General features: G+C 40.8%; 1 protein-coding gene across 1 annotated transcript in view; it reads left to right on the forward strand.

The window, feature by feature from the left end:
- LOC308304522 (ryanodine receptor 1-like) overlaps nt 1-16569 on the forward strand; it is a gene marked incomplete at its 5' end in the record, with an annotated part of 142344 nt that overhangs the window by 80680 nt on the left and 45095 nt on the right. The window contains 11 exons of the mRNA XM_080749131.1: nt 603-843; nt 1794-1881; nt 3709-3801; nt 5226-5240; nt 10660-10830; nt 11108-11167; nt 11516-11650; nt 12044-12156; nt 13510-13606; nt 14335-14444; nt 16005-16056. Of these exons, the coding sequence (XP_080605257.1) occupies nt 603-843; nt 1794-1881; nt 3709-3801; nt 5226-5240; nt 10660-10830; nt 11108-11167; nt 11516-11650; nt 12044-12156; nt 13510-13606; nt 14335-14444; nt 16005-16056 (1175 nt within the window). The remainder of the gene's footprint in view (nt 1-602; nt 844-1793; nt 1882-3708; nt 3802-5225; nt 5241-10659; nt 10831-11107; nt 11168-11515; nt 11651-12043; nt 12157-13509; nt 13607-14334; nt 14445-16004; nt 16057-16569) is intronic.

Here is a 16569-nt window from a genome sequence, read left to right on the forward strand (position 1 = left end):
CAGAGCTGCTATTTTTGAAAATAGTAAAATCAATCCTTCTTCCACCACAGTGTATCATACACCAGTGTTTCTCAATCTTTTTTGGCTTGAGTACCCCCTTTCCCTGATTTCTGAATCCAAGTAGACCTACCCCCTTTAAAAAACATAAATAGTGGTAAGCCTATATAATGCTATGATAAACCCCTCATTTCAAGAATATAAAATCACAAATAAGAAATGGAGTGAAAGAGTTTCAAACGGTGCCTCCTGAGCACTGAGCAGGTTTATTTTCAACACCGTGGCCAAAACATTTCAGTCCAGTTGTCAATATTCTCTAAAACTTTCAAGCACATCACAGGTGCCTGGTACGATGTAATTTGGGGTTGCAACTATAAGGCTCACACCAATTTCTCCATGTGTCATCATTAAACATAACAGTAAATGTTTTTCCCCTCCTTCTTTAACTATGAATAATATGTCTTTTTTGGGGGTATTTTCTTGAGTACCACCTGCAGTACCTCCGCGTACCCCTAGGGGTACACGTACCCCCGTTTGAGAAACACTGTCATACACCATGCACAGTGTTTTTGTCCTCCCGACGACGTCCCCCTCTTTCCTCCCAGTGTTCTCCCAGCCCATCGTGAGCAGGGCAAAGCCGGAGATGCTCAAGTCCCACTTCATCCCCACCATGGAGAAGCTGAAGAAGCGCACGGGGAAGGTGGTGGCCGAGGAGGACCACCTGCGCATGGAGGGCAAGTCGGAGTGCGACGAGGAGGACGGCACCATCCGGGACGAGTTCGCCGTGCTCTGCAGAGACCTGTACGCCCTGTACCCTCTGCTCATCCGCTACGTGGACAACAACAGGTACTGCGGATAGGGCTGTCACAATTATTACATAATCGTCTAATCGTGATTTTATTTTTACATAATCGTGATTATTTTTTCATAATCGTCATAATCGTTTCCATGTTGAAAAAAGTTCATATATTTTTTTTAAGTAAAAAAATAGTGGAAATAGCAGAACTACAAGCTCACAACGCGTCGCATCGCGGCGCTTTGTGAGCTTGTAGATCGGCTATTTCCACTATCAATGTTATTTTTTAAGTAGTAAGTTGTCAAATATGTATATATGTATATGTAATGTATTTGTATATTTAAGTTATGTGTCATATCTACCATATGCAACTTCAACGCCTAAAAGCCAAACAGAAATCTAATTATCAACGACAAATACACAATTAAATCGTTAATCGCCAATTATTTGAGTGACAATTAATCGTCGTGTAAAATGTCATATCGTGACAGCCCTAACTGTGGAGCAGTTTTCCTCAAACCTTTTCTTGCTAAGGACCCCCAAATTGATATACATTTGGCCGCAGATCCCACCATCTGAAAATGTTTTGTGCCAGGAGGGGGATTTATGTAAAAATCTAAAATAGTAGATGTATAAGCTCGGCACGAAGTGAGGTGCTGTGAGCTTGTAGAGCTGCTATTTTTGAATACCCAACGTATACTGTAAATGGATAAAAAGGTTAAATGTTAACTATTCTTATGCTGCCAAGGACCCCTGCAGGTCCCCAGAGGGACAAACAAGTGAAAGTTTTCATTCCATAAATAATTTGTGAAAGAAAACCTAAATAGCCTTAAATAAATAAAAAATAAATAAAAAAATTTATTTAAAAAATAAATAAATACAATGATTTAAGACAATGAGAAATTAGCATTTGATCAACACAGCGTTTCTTTGCTCTGGGTAACAAAAGTAAAAATTCTGAACTTGAAATGATTCCTGGTGTGATTTTGTCCAATGACAGGGCAAGGTGGTTGACGTGCCCGGACCCAGATGCTGAAGAGCTGTTTCGAATGGTGGGAGAAGTATTCATATTCTGGTCCAAGTCCCATGTGAGTATACCCATTTGGCTGAGAAGGTGACATCTACTGTATACTAAGGGTTAACATTTCTGGGGGGATGGTGGGTGGTTTAAAGTACTGGAAATCTGTACTCAGTGGTGTGTTCTAGATAGGGTTGCCAACTCCCAGAGTTTCAAATACGGGACACTTTCTAAGGAGACCGAAAAATCTAAGGAGACCGAAAAATCGGATATCTTCGGTTATAAAGTTGGCTAAAACGGGTATTTTCCTATATTAAATCATATTTTTCCTTTCACAATATTAATTCGGGTGTCTTTGGGGCGAAAAATCGGATATTTTTGGTTATAAATTGGCTAAAACGGGTATTTTCCTCTATTAAATCATATTTTTCCTTTCACAATATTAATTCGGGTGTCTTTGGGCCAGCTAACCTATTACCTTAAAATCATGTAGTGTAGTCCTATATTGTATTTCTCTCAATTTTCCAAAACATATCGCCTAGGTCTACCTGGTCCTAATGTGCCCACTCTCTGGTTACCCAACACTATTTTAATCATATTGGCATACAGCAATAACCATTAGGTTTTAAAAACAAAATCAACGCATGCTTATTTCACATACCAGCCTGTCTGGGGTCGCTTTAGTTGGCAGACAAGATTACTGTAGTGTTCCCAGGAATACCAATATCCATGGCTTATTTTCTGTTGCTTGCCTGCTTTTTCACCTTTTTGTTTAGCCTATCACCTATCATAGATTCATGTCTAATATGTTTGTACACAATCTTCTGGCACACGTTTTTTTTAAGACATTAAACAATGTTCTGAGCCGAGCACTGTCGTATGGTCGCTCGCACGCACTCGTATCGTCTCTCGCAGGCAACTTGTGGAGTGAAGCTACAGCTCATGCTTGGGAAGGGAGTGTGTAGGGGGCGGAGACTGTGTCTTAGCAACACTGTGTTAATAAGCCAATCAGCTGCTTACAAACAGTGCAGCGCCTCTCACAGCAATGGGATGCAGCACTTGTCGTCTCAGAGGAGAGCAGAGTGGAAGTGGAAGCTCTCTGACAGGCAGAATCGCTGTCATTTCTCAATTAAATCATCCCGTCATTCATATTTATCCCCCAACCTTAAAATACGGGACAAAGAGCGTCCCGTTTCAGTTCAATACGGGACACGTCTTTTAGTTTCCAAAAAAGGGACGATCCCGTATTTTACGGGACGGTTGGTAACCCTAGTTCTAGAATTCTTTTGAGGGCATACTATAATCTACGTTGCGTGGCTATTCCTGTGGCCAGCGCATACGCCAGTGCATAATGCCTATCAGATACGCTACTTTGAAAGGTTCACGTGGGCATGCGCTTTTTCTAATATTTTTCTTCACAGTATACTGAGTAGACCCCGTATCACATACAGTAGAACACAGCACTGTCTGTACTCAAGTAAAAGTACAATCACTCCCATTCAAAAATAGTCAAATAAGTTACTTTCCTTTCCTAATATTTCCTTTGCTTGCTATTTATTATGTCCATGAATTAAATTCAGAGGGCTCTAAAGACCGTAAAAGGTCTTATTTGAGATGTTCCTTTTAGGCAGGGTGTTTAACTGTACTTGTACTGTACTACATTTCAATTGTATTGACTATACTTGTACTGTTCTCCATTTTTGACTAATAAAATTATCAATCAATCAATCAATTCTAAAAGGTCCACTTCCATGTTGTCATAAAATGTACTTAACTGTACTCAAGTAAATGTACTTGGTTACTGTCCACCACAGTTCATGCTCTCTCTCTCTCTCTCTCTCTCTCTCTCTCTCTCTCTCTCTCTCTCTCTCTCTCTGTACTTCTCGTGTTTGCTCAGAATTTCAAGCGAGAGGAGCAGAACTTTGTGGTGATGAATGAGATCAATAACATGTCATTCCTCACCGCTGACAGCAAGAGCAAGATGAGCAAGGTGAGCGAATCAAAGCAAGGATGGAAACGCTTTCTCATGTAGCGTGACACACAGTCAAATATGGAATCTAATTTTACACTTTCAGTGTTCATTTTACTTTCACTTATAAATTAAGAATCAATATTTGACTGTGGCTTTCATATATTGTGCCGTCTTTAGATGCCATATTTGTGCATCTCCAGATTATATGACATTATCATATTATTATGCTATTTTGTGTCCTGATTTGACCATTTCTCTGTTATTTCCCCCCACAATGTTATATTTTGCTTCATTTCTTGAACCATGCACTCTGCAAATGTAACATTTTACACCATGATGCTAGCATTTCTGTAATGCAACGCAAGCTTTATAGTTTTGCACCTTTTGATATTAATCCAACTATGCAAGCCAAGACAGAAAGGCACCATCTTTACCAGGTACCGTTGGCATCTGTACACCTTTTAGGCCATTATTACTTTCTTCCTGTGCTTCTCAACTCTGGCCCCTGTGGACCCACAGGACTGCTATTTGCTGGTTTGTATTCTAAGCAGCCTGACCAGGAACCTATTTGGGCCAAACACCAGGGGAATGCAATTGAACACTGTTAGAATGGACAACATTGAATAGTATGGGTCTCCAGGACCACAGTTGAGAACAATACTGACTTATAGTACTGTAAGTTGTTCAGATCTGTATTCCGGGTCACAATTTACATTACAGTGGTCTCATTCCGGTGTATCGACACATGACAAAAGTGTTGTAGGTATGTCTTGATACTGATATTGTGTACAGTAACCAAGTACAAACTAGATGGAAATCGCACTATGGAAACTACTTAGAGAAACACTATGCACAGTGCATTAGATTCACACACTGACTATGTCAACACATACTGTACCAACACAGTAATAATGTGTGTACTTTTCTTCTATACCAGGGGTTCCCAAACTTTTTTGGCCTCGGGGCACCCCTATAAATATTCTTTTCATCTGAGGCACCCCTACATTATTATATTCCTAATTTCCACTCCCAGCACCTTTATATTTATAGAATATTTTAGCGATTATGTTGTGAGGAAAGCGAGATAATAAGCCATTTTGGTTCAAACTGACTGAAAATGATACTAAATATATTTTTAAATGTCCAAATAAATTGCAAATCTTATCAAATTGTCTCGCGGCACCCCTGGACTGCTGTCGCGGCACCCCAGGGTGCCCCGTCAGCCGTCACCCACTTTGAAAACCCCTGTTCTATACAATGCTACAGCAACACACCAGTTAACGCTCCGGAATGGGATTATAAAGTAATGTAAATGTGTCCATTATATAACATTTCGTTATTGGTTTTTTGTTAGCGCAACAGCAGCTGTTTTAACTTGATTCTTTATTTTGACTTTGTGTCCCCTTGTCTCTCCTCTGTTGCATTGATGCTGGGTTTTCCAGGGCGGGGACTCAGAGGTTAGACTTTGTTCCCTGCACGCCCGCTGTGCTGTCCGCATGGCACCTCACCCTGGGGGGAGCTTTTCATCAACCCCTCCAGCACACTGGCACATCAGATCCACACACACACACATGCACACATGCACAAAAGACACACGCACGAGTGCATCAGCGCGTTCCGCTCAGAAAAGCATGACGCGGCAAACCAAATCCAGCACTGGTGACAAATACTTTCTTTGTGCAAGCAGCTGTATCTGCTTATCAGCTAATACCTTGCAATCCATCACCAGTGGAAAAAGAACTCGGTGCAGAGTTTGTCATAGCTATAAATATACACTTACTTCCAGGAATAGGAGATGAAAATCCTGGCCTGAATTTTACTTCACGGGAGCCACCGACATGTAGTTTGGATCCAGTTACATTGGCACCAGTGATTCATTACACATTCATAGGGCCATGCTTGCGTACATGCAAGCAAGCAAATGCACATGTAATCATATCAATATACACATGATTTTGCAAGTAACATTCTACAAAAGGATACATATAACTGGATTGATACAGCTGTAGCCAATGTAGAATACATACATCTAATAGCGCATCTATCCTGCATTAAAAATCACATTATATTTTTAATGATACAAAAATGTGATTTCCAAACAACTCCTGGTGCGTTAAAGGACAACTTTGTTTTTTTACAACAAGGTATATTTTAGATTGTAATTAGAGAAAAGAAAAGATGGGTGTTAAAATGTTTTCATTTACTTCTTTCTATTGTTTTAGCGATTTTAATTAATTTGATTTCAGTGCACGGGGCATGCATGCGATTGCCTAAATGTGCTTTTTAGACACAATAAGCCGTCAATTTCTTTATTGCTAGCCCCCATAAGTCACATCTGCCCACGAAAGATTGTGGTGCATCTTGAGAATGGGCTTCTTTTATGTAAAAAGACATATTTAGCCACTTGCACGCATGCCCCCAACCACTGAAATCAATGTCATTAAAATTGCTAAAATGATAGAAAGAAGTAAGTGAACATGTTTTAACACTTGATTGATTGATTGAAGACTTTATTAGAAGTTTGCATAGGAAAAGGTACAGTTTCATGACGGTACAGTTCACTGGTACAAGGTCTACTAAAAGGAGATCCATGAAAAGACTAAGCTTATTTCCACTGGAAACCATTGAAGTATCTCATATAACATTGAATGACAGACAAATAGAACACAGTACTATGCAGTAGATATGTAAAGAAAAACCAAAAAGAAAACACTAAGTCTAAACAAAACAGTATATACAAAGAAGGGGCAGGGGAGGGTAGGGTTGGGCTAGGTTAGTTTTTTTTCTTCTTTTCTTCTCTAATTACAATCTAAAATATGGACCCTTGTTGTAAAAAAAAAACAAAATTGTCCTTTAAGAGCTCTGTAACTATACATTTGGGGAAAAAAAGGGGAAAAAAAACAACCCCAAGACTTCTGCAATGGCTACAGTTGTAACTCAGAAAAGGGATAGACACCTTTTCCTGTACAAGATCAACACCGGACGACAGGGCAGCCCCCCCCCCCCTAGCCTGTGGGTGGCTCCCCTCGTACGTCCTGCCAGTGTGTGAGGGGGGGAGTCTGGATGGGCGCTTGATGAAAGTACTCTGCTGTAGAGGGTCGGGCTCATGGCACTGAGGTCTCCCACTGGGCCTCAGGTCTGTGGCGAGAGCGCAGTGCCATCATCCTGCCACTGGAGTTTGCTCTTTATAGTTTGATCAATAGTTGGATTGGAGTCGTCTTTGTCTTTTGCCATGTTGGTTTCGTTTTTGGGTTGTTCTTGTGGAAGGTTGATGGATTGATGTAGCTTCTTGTTTCTTTGACTGTATTGCAGCTTTTTTTGTTTTCATTTTTGCCTCTACTAGGGGATAACTTTAGCCTTCCTCTCTGTGCTCATGTCTTCATACAGTAGGCTCCCCTCCCCTGGAACCATGCCGTGGTTCAGTTTCCATTACAGCGCCCCCCCCCCCTGCCTTCTCACCTGCACCGCGCTAACACATGACCTGGTGCTGAAACTTAACTGTCAGCGGGTTTCGATGCAGACATTACCTTGACATGTATTCAGCAATATTACTTGAAAATTAATTACAGGAGTAGGGAGAAAAAGCTTCCCTTTTTTCCTCAAAGCTGCGAGAACTGGCACTGAATTGGAGACGCTGACACTTGCTTGGAGTTATATCTCATATTCACAGCACATGCACACAACACTAGCCATGTTTACAAAAAAGAAAGAATGAAAAGAAAACAAGATGCAAAGCTTAAGGTTTAAATGATCAACCGACAACCCCCCTCCCCCACATCATATAGGCCTACTGTAAATCTGCCAAAGGATTTGATGTTCTCTATTTGTAGAGCTGCTTTATTGTGAGGTGGCCATTACTGTGCAGTCATCATCTTGTTATCTCCACTCTGGCCCAAATCTTAAAGCTTAATCATGACCCATACAGAGAACTATGCACACACCCTCAGAATGTCAACTGTCTGCAAGTGCATTGTGTATTGATTGATTGAAAAAAAAAAGAAAAAATCTTGTATTATTCTCGAAAAGAGCATTGAGTTTTACCCTCATTTGCAATGCTGTCGAGATTGCACACACAACAATTAAGACATACAGATATAAAACAGAAAAAAACAAATAAACAGAAAACTAGTAAGTTAAAATGTATGGCAGTAGTATTCAAACTTTGTGTGACCAAGGCACACCAACGGACAAGCCAAAATTCTCAAGGCACACCTCTAGTCATAGCGAAACTAGACGATCCACAAGCTCACAACTCGTCGTGACACCTTGTGAGCTTGTAGTGAAAAATACTAGGCTATTATTTCATTTCATTTTTGCCTTTTAATGTCAAAATAGGAATGTCTGGTTGAAAAGTGATTCAAAACATAGTTTTTAGGGTGTAGAATTCAGCAATGTATTGCGAAATGAGTTTGCAGAAATATTACTGATATAGTAAATTAAAGGATAATTCAAACCTTTTTATATAGCTATATTGCAATGCGGTTGTCAGAAAATGCCAAACCACACCAGGACTTGTCGCTGGAAGCACCTCAGTTTGAGAACCACTGACTTAGACTCTCTATACTTAGTAAAACGTTTGAGAACCACTGCTATAAAGCGCAGTATAATCGTACAGATAATAGAACAGTAATGCACCCTCACAGGAGCAGGGCAGGAGTGAGGGAGGCGAGCACAGGGACGTATCCCAAACACACACTCTGGGGTTTAGCCGTGTGATGATCTGCTCATTCTTTAGTTACAGTAACCGCTTCCCATCATGTGTGAATCTAAACATGTAACGTTGCAATGTAGCTCTGTCACTCCCCCAATGCTGCGTGCATGACATGTTTAAACTTCTCACGAGGTGCTGTTTCTGTAGCTTTGATCATTCAACTCACACCTGCCAGTATGTGCACATTCATAGAGGGTGTTTTTTTTTCTTTTCTGATTTGCTTTTTATGTGGAATGTTGAGTGCATGGATGCTTACTTGAATGGATTGTACCTGCATGTTTTTTTTTCTCCCCCCACTTTTTTTATAAATGCAATTGCACTGATTTCCTCTTCTGCAGCTAAAAGAATGATCCCTTCCAACCTCCCCTTGACCAAAGCCATACATTTCCCAGTTTCGCCCTCACCATTTCTGCTGTACCCACTCCTTACTAGCCAGAGCTCAGAGGGATGTTGTCAGTCCACTCTTCCCTACATAGCCAACCAGCAGTAACCTCCAGTTGTGTGTGTGTCAAACGATATAGGGGTATGTGACTATTGTCGCCCTCCATATTTCCATCTGCACCAAATCTCTTCACCAAAAATAGCCAATCTAAAAGTTTTAAAGTTACACCGTAAGGACAGTACCAGTGGTCTGGCATATTTAGCCCACTGACTTTGAGCTACAAATCGCGATATACAGTGATTATATTCCTTACCATCAGTATGGCAAGAAAATGTTTACTTGCTTGAAAGATATCATTATACTTATCAAGCCAAAAATGGTCTCTGGACAAAAGATTAATATTTGGAACGGATTTGAAATGGGAATTAATCAATTTCATTTATTAATTATACAAAATTTTGTTTTTTTGTTTTTAAAATACATTAAAATACAACATAAATACATAAATAAATACAGAATAAATGGACTATAACATTTAGCCACATTTAGATTCAGCCATTGATAGAATTGTCGCTAAGAAAATAATTAGGGATGCACAATATTGATTTTTTTTAGCGATATCCGATATCCGATGACTGATTAATTACAAGCCAAATCAATTGATACCAATATTACATGTTTCCGGTTACTGTTGTACAGTAATTCTGATTATGGTTGCAGGTGTAGACTTAAAAACAACTGTGCATTCTTATTACCTGGTTTATTAGGCCTACTGATGCCAATATTAGTTACAAAAAAATAATGTTTTACTTGTTTGGTTTTATTTGTTCTAGCTTTTTCAGCCTCACATTCAAACATAAATATTCTAAAATAAAATATCAGGTGAAAATATCAGGATTATTTGACAAATAGTGCGTTTCTTTAAGGCAGATATGGGCCGATACCAATACGACGAACGATTAATTGTGCATCCCTAAAAGGTGCAACCCTACTCCGCATGATGTTACTGCTGGTTGGTGTTGTGGGGCAGCAGAATGCTCCCCTCCGGAAAGCTGAGATGAAGACGATCTAAGGGGAGGTATGTGATAGAAGGCCGTGGTGAGAGAGGACCCTACTGTACATTCCAACAGGAGCAGATGTGATGTCACTCGTTTAGCATTTTGTTCATGCGTGTCTCATAGTGAGTTGCAGCTGGATATTTCTTCATACAAGTCTGCCTGTGCTATGAAGAGTTTATGACTGTGTGCGCGTGTGTGAGTGTTTATCCTTCCTTTACCAAAAGGTAGGACGATGTTTAATTGGACACAGCCAGTCATGTGTTTGGGGCAGAACATCGCTGAGTATAATTTATTGTCACGAATAGCAAAGAATCCTTATCTGAGAGATGAATATGTCAACAGTTTATTTAGCCCAAGTTAATGTTTGTTGTTTTCCATTTTCCCCCCTGCAGAATGGAGAGGTATTTTGTCGACCTCCTTCATCCAGCATTATTTTGTGTGATGTGGAATTCTATAGAATGACTTGCACTTTGGAAGTGTGCCATGGAAGTGTCATAGCAATGCCGAGCATTATAGTACAGTAGTAGCGTTGGTTGGTTTTATTGACGAGGGCTTTTGTCTGTGGAAATGACCTTGCCTGGCATTGAACCGAGACTGTCGCACGTTCAATGCAACGCAGTGTTTGCTCTTGGTATGTTCACCTCGCACACGGTTGGTTTGTGCCCCGGCGCTTCGTAAGAAAGCGTGAGTGCCTCTTGGTCCTTTATGCTCTCTCTCTCTCTCAGGGCGGGGGCTCGGACGCCGAACGTACCAAGAAGAAGAAACGGGGGGATCGCTACTCTGTGCAGACGTCGCTAATTGTGGCCGCCTTGAAAAAGATGCTTCCCATCGGCCTCAACATGTGCTCGCCTGCCGACCAGGAGCTGATCAACCTCGCCAAGATCCGATACTCTTTGGTAGCCTTTTTCTGACTTTGAATTAGCCACACCAAGCAGTTGTTTCTCGAGAGAATGGCATGCAAGCGTCGCACTGATGACATAAATGCCGATCGGTATGATGCTGATCTTCAGTGGCTGCATGTGTACTGTATCATTTGGATGCTGTGAACAAGCAATTGTCAGTGAATTCAAAGCTTAAAAATGTATCATATAGTAGCCCACACCTTCAGGTACGCAAGTCTTAAGAGTTTTAGTTGTGATGATAACGCTCACCGAAAGGTTGTTTTGCTCACAGAGAGACACTGATGAAGAAGTGCGTGAGTTCTTGCAGGCCAACCTTCATCTTCAGGGCAAGGTAATGGGGTGGTTCTGCAGATGTCTAAGTACAACAGCCAAAATAAAACAGACTCTTCAATAATTACAGATGCATTATGTTTAAAGATTACACATTTTCTAGTGAAACAGGACTCAGGAGCTGTGTGTGTGTCTCAGCGATGGGGGCATGTTTTTCATCCATTTCTTTAAAGATTAAGTGTTAAATTGTGAATTATTTGTTTTATTTTTATTTGGTTTATGTGCAAACAAATTGCAAATTCAAGTAAGAACCAGGAAATACATTTAATTCATTACTTCTGCTTTTGAGCTTGTCTGCTCACAGTATAGTTTGTACAGACCCTGGAATTTGACTGATTGCTGTGCCTAGGTTGACAACCCATCTATGCGCTGGCAAATGGCTCTGTACAAGGAGATGGCAGGGAAGGCTGAGGATGCTGACGCCCCGCAGAAGGTTGTGAAGAGAGTACAGGAGGTGTCTGCTGTACTTTATCATATTGAAGTGGTGAGTAGCCAACATAGTCACCCAACACTGCAACACCCAACAGGGTTCCATCTGTGGACAAACCAAGGGATGGAAATTTTTTTACCCACTTACAGTACTGTATACCTTGTCCTACGATAAACAGCAAAAATATCTGATGTACAAGCTCACAACTTGTGAGCTATTATAAGTGCTATTTTCACTATTTTTGAAACTATATAGATATTACAACGTTTTTAAAACTTTGGTTAATTGTGATATTATGTCAGACATGTTCAGTATGAACAGAAGCAGGGATAAAAGTGAATGAAAGGGCAGATTTACTCGGTAATGGATTTTTCAATTATTATTTTGCTACCAGTGCCTCTTTTCTCAATAACTAAAACATAATACTATAAAACTGTGCTGGTCTAGACGGAGCGCCCCTTTAAGTCCAAGTCCATGGTGTGGCACAAGCTGCTGTCCAAGCAGAGACGCAGGGCCGTGGTGGCCTGCTTCAGGATGACACCTCTCTACAACATACCAAGGTAAGGTGAACCAACTACCAGCAACATTCAATGAAACCCAAGAACTCGTAGGCAATTATGTCCATCAAAGCGTTTTCTTCCCCAGTCTGAAAACAAGCTTGTTGCTGTTGTCCAAATGCCCAGTTGAAAATATTAAATACTGTCTTCAGTAACAAATGCCCTCAAGAACAAATGCCTCCATGGACACAGCCCCTTAGATTGAAAAGATTTCAAAATGGTCCAAATACACATCACAGATATTTTCAACAATTAAGTGCAGCATTTTAACTGCAGTGTATATGTAATAAATAGCCTTAAATCAATTGACATTATTTTTGGCATTATTTTAACAAACAGTTTACTGATCTAGTGTAGACGCTAGGGCATGGAATATATACAGTATATCCTAATGCTATATGCTCTGAGTCTGCATTAGAACTTAATTGTATTACTTGTCAGAGAACACGTGCAGGGTGAGTTTAAACTGGTTTCACATTACTTTGCCGCATATAATATGTGTGCTGGATTATACTGCATTTAGACTGCTGTATGAACACAGTGGCTCAACAGGTCAATGCACTCAATCAAACATATAATTTTCGGAATGTCTGAGTGTCTGTCTGAAACAGCGTTTCTCCTCAGTGGCTGGAGCAATTGATCTGAAATCGCATCACCATTAGCATATGAACACACCTGACATAACTGTGAAGCCCGTTTGTCACTTTCACAAATCATATGCTGTATATTAGCATTTTTATGGTGTATCTATATCTATTCTGCATCTAGCATGAGGCAACATGTTTAACCAGCTGTGTGTGTGTGTGTGTGTGTGTGTGTGTGTGTGTGTGTGTGTGTGTGTGTGTGTGTGTGTGTGTGTGTGTGTGTGTGTGTGTGTGTGTGTGTGTGTGTGTGTGTGTGTGTGTGTGTGTGTGTGTGTGTGTGTGTGCAGGTGGGTGGGCGGGCGGGGGGGTGGTGGTTGTCTGGCCCTGTCACAGAATGATGTTGTCCAGAAATCATGCAGATCGGTACACAGTATCTCTGTAGCCATTAAACGAAACGGGTATTTCTTACATTGATGCTCCTACATATTATCATGCAAGCACCAGTTAAAGTTACTTCCCTCATATACTGTGTGCACAGTTCACACCCCATAACCCACACACACTGCACATCACTTCGGAGCTCATATCTTTGAACGGGTAAGGGCTAGTAGCTAATAAACAACTGGCTGTAGTGATTCCATCTTACAGAAGCACTGAATGCCAACGCATTATACATTTAAAATGCATGAAAGACTCAAAGATAATTCTACGGTATATACAGTACATTATGCTCATACCTTTTGTGTGCTATGTGTGTTTGCTTCCATCACAGGCACAGAGCTTCCAACATGTTCCTGGAGGGATACAAACGTAACTGGATCCACACAGAGGGATACTCCTTTGAAGACAGGATGATAGATGACTTATCTGTGAGTTTGTGCCGTTTTCCTTAAGCTTATATTAGCGTATATTCTAGACTACCCTGGGCCTGGGGTATAAACTGGACTAGGGTTTAAACCAGGCTAGCTCACTTTAAACCCCGGCTAGGCACTTTAACCCTCAGTGGTTGTTTGATTATGAAGTCTTTAAGATGGCACATTTTGTTTCTAGCGCCTGGAGTAGAAGACAGTCTCAGCTTTTCAAATAGTAGCTTGAGTGTTAAAGTTTGACCGAGGGTATATTTCGGGCTGATACACCTGTAAGGACATGACTGTTACTTTAACCAAATTCAAATCTGGGATCTTCCCAGTAAATATAAAGTATTTCTGTTGGTTCCTGACCAACTCCACTTGACCCATCAAATCTTGCCCTGCTCCAAAGTGCCCTGCTCAAGTGTAACTGTGGACAGTACTGTCTGTGGATGGAGATGTGTCTCATTCACTGCCCTGCACAGGTTAACCCTCAAAGTAAAATCCTCAGTGTTCATTTATCAACCTATAACTGTGAGAGAGTAAAAATGTGCGGGTCCATTTGGTTACATAATAATAATAATGAATTGCATTTTTATAGCGCTTTTCTAAGCAAGTTGCGAACTCAAAGCGCTTACAATGGTTCATTCATTCATACATTACATGCTGTATTTACCCTCTCAGAGTTAGATAAACTCTCCGGATGTTACAGTGTACGTGCTGTTGTTCTCTTTGTCCTTGTATCTCAGAAAGCCATGGAGCAAGAGGAAGGAGAGGAAGAGGAAAAGACGGAAACCAAACCAGATCCCCTTCACCAACTCATCCTGCATTTCAGCCGTACCGCTTTGACGGAAAAGAGGTTCAACTAGTTCAGACTCTCACAATGTAGTAGTGTAACTGTGAGGCAGGGCATTATAGCAAAACAAACTAAACAAACTAAAGGGCCAAATGGTTTCATTGTTTTGTAAATAGAAAATGAACAATGCAAAACTAATTTAAATAGAATTACATGTAAAATCATCACCTTTTTCAACGATCATATCTGATTTAATGAATTCTTTCTTCCAGGCTTTCCTTATAATACCTGACAAACTAAAGTCTACTAAACTAAACTAAAACTAAAGTCAATTATGAAAACTAAAGCTACTTCACTAAAACTAACAGAAAATGTTTACAAAAACTAAAACTAATGATTATTTTAAAACGATAACTCTGCTGGGATGACTGTTTGTTAAAGGGACACTCATCAGCATTTTTATCACCAGTAAGACTCCCTAATCGGGAGATAAGCGACCGTAGGTCACATGTATACACAAAGAGTAGGGAGCAGTGTCCCCAAAAAATGTGGACGGATCCATGTTGATGACATGAGTGTAGACATACTGTGTAGCGATTTGCGTGATTTTAGGGCAAAAATTGGAGGAGCAGTGTCCAAAAATGTGCTTTCAAAAATCGGCCTGAAGGTGGCGCTAGAAGAGGGCCATGTGAGAAATGAGGGGTGGGGTCTCCGCGCCGCCGAGGCGGACGAATAGGTACCGGCCCCGGCTCTCCCGGTCGCTCCTTGCCCAAGTTACGGCATTTTATGTGCGCTGCAGTGGCAGGGGGTCCTCCACTGGGGGCGCCACCACTTTTGCATCCGTTCTGGAGCACAAGGAGTCGGTGGTCCCCGGGAATTCCCCGTGAGCAGCCCCGTTGGGGTGGTCATTTGGTCATTTTTGCACATTTGGAAATTTTTTACATCTGGGGGTCCCCCAGGGACCTGGGGGTCCCTGGAGCTCCGGGGGTCCTTGGAGGTTTTAGTTTGGCAGGTAAGGAGTGTGTGTGCAAAATCTGGCATGGATCGGGGCAACGGTTGCGGAGATATGAGCAGGGCAAAAGTGTGACGTGTGACGTGTGACGGACTGACGCACGGACACCTGGTGGAGCTTTCTGTAGTAAGTGCGACCTACGGTCGCAATTATCAGGCTGATGCTTGCCTTCAAAATGCATCATGGGAATTGTAGGAAATGCATTTTCCTTTGTGAATTTCTTGGTGTTTTCTTTTTCTCTCCAGGATTTCCTCATATAAAGAGCCTAGAATCATTTATTCTACATTTCTAAAACATATAGCTTCATTTTAAAACCACCCTGAGAGGGTGCACATATCTGTAGCTTGTGGAAAGACTACCTTGGATTGTTAGGACATTATACTTGATAATAAAACCCTCTATCCAGAAAATGAATCTATAGTGTTTTTCTGTAGAATATCCTGATCATGAACTATTGCTGTAATGCACATAAAAGGTGTGATAGTGTCCCTTTAAGGCATAATTCTGTTGTTTTAGAAAGAGTTTTAACATATAGTTTTAACAGAGTTAAATACCCATGTGCACTGCTAAATATCCCTTTGTTGATTTTTTTGTTTCCCCCCTTGTTACAGTAAACTTGATACGGATCACCTTTATATGGCATACTCAGATATTATGGCAAAGGTGAGTCTTCATCACATCAGTTAAATTTTAAGATGCATCTCCATATCTTTACCCATGCAAGAAAATATGAAATGATTTATACTATAGAATTCTACAGGGTCTGTCGGCCCACCTGGAAGTTACCTTCCGAATGGGTTACTTCCACTGATATACACTTGCCTTGGGTTTCTGTTAACCACTTAAATCCTATATATTTCATTGACCGGTGTCTCTATACTTTGCCCACTCCTTTTTTCCCCCGCTACAAATTTCTTTGTTGTATAAATCTGCTGTTTTCGACAAATGTTCACCTATTATGACATCCACAGAAAAGGGATGCTAGTGTTCATGTTTTTAAGAAAAGCAACCTCTGTAGCAAACTCAACACTCTTCTTTTTTTCTGTACGTTTTTTAGGGGCATTTTTTTTTGCCTTTATTGATAGTTTACAGTGACACTTTTTCAACCACTGCACGCAATAAATGTAAACGCAAAAATCCCAATTAGCCGAGGATAACAATCAGTGGTGTAAAGTA

Source organism: Nannobrachium achirus (genome assembly GCF_963921795.1).
Source record: "Nannobrachium achirus genome assembly, chromosome: 19".
Lineage (NCBI taxonomy): Eukaryota > Metazoa > Chordata > Actinopteri > Myctophiformes > Myctophidae > Nannobrachium > Nannobrachium achirus.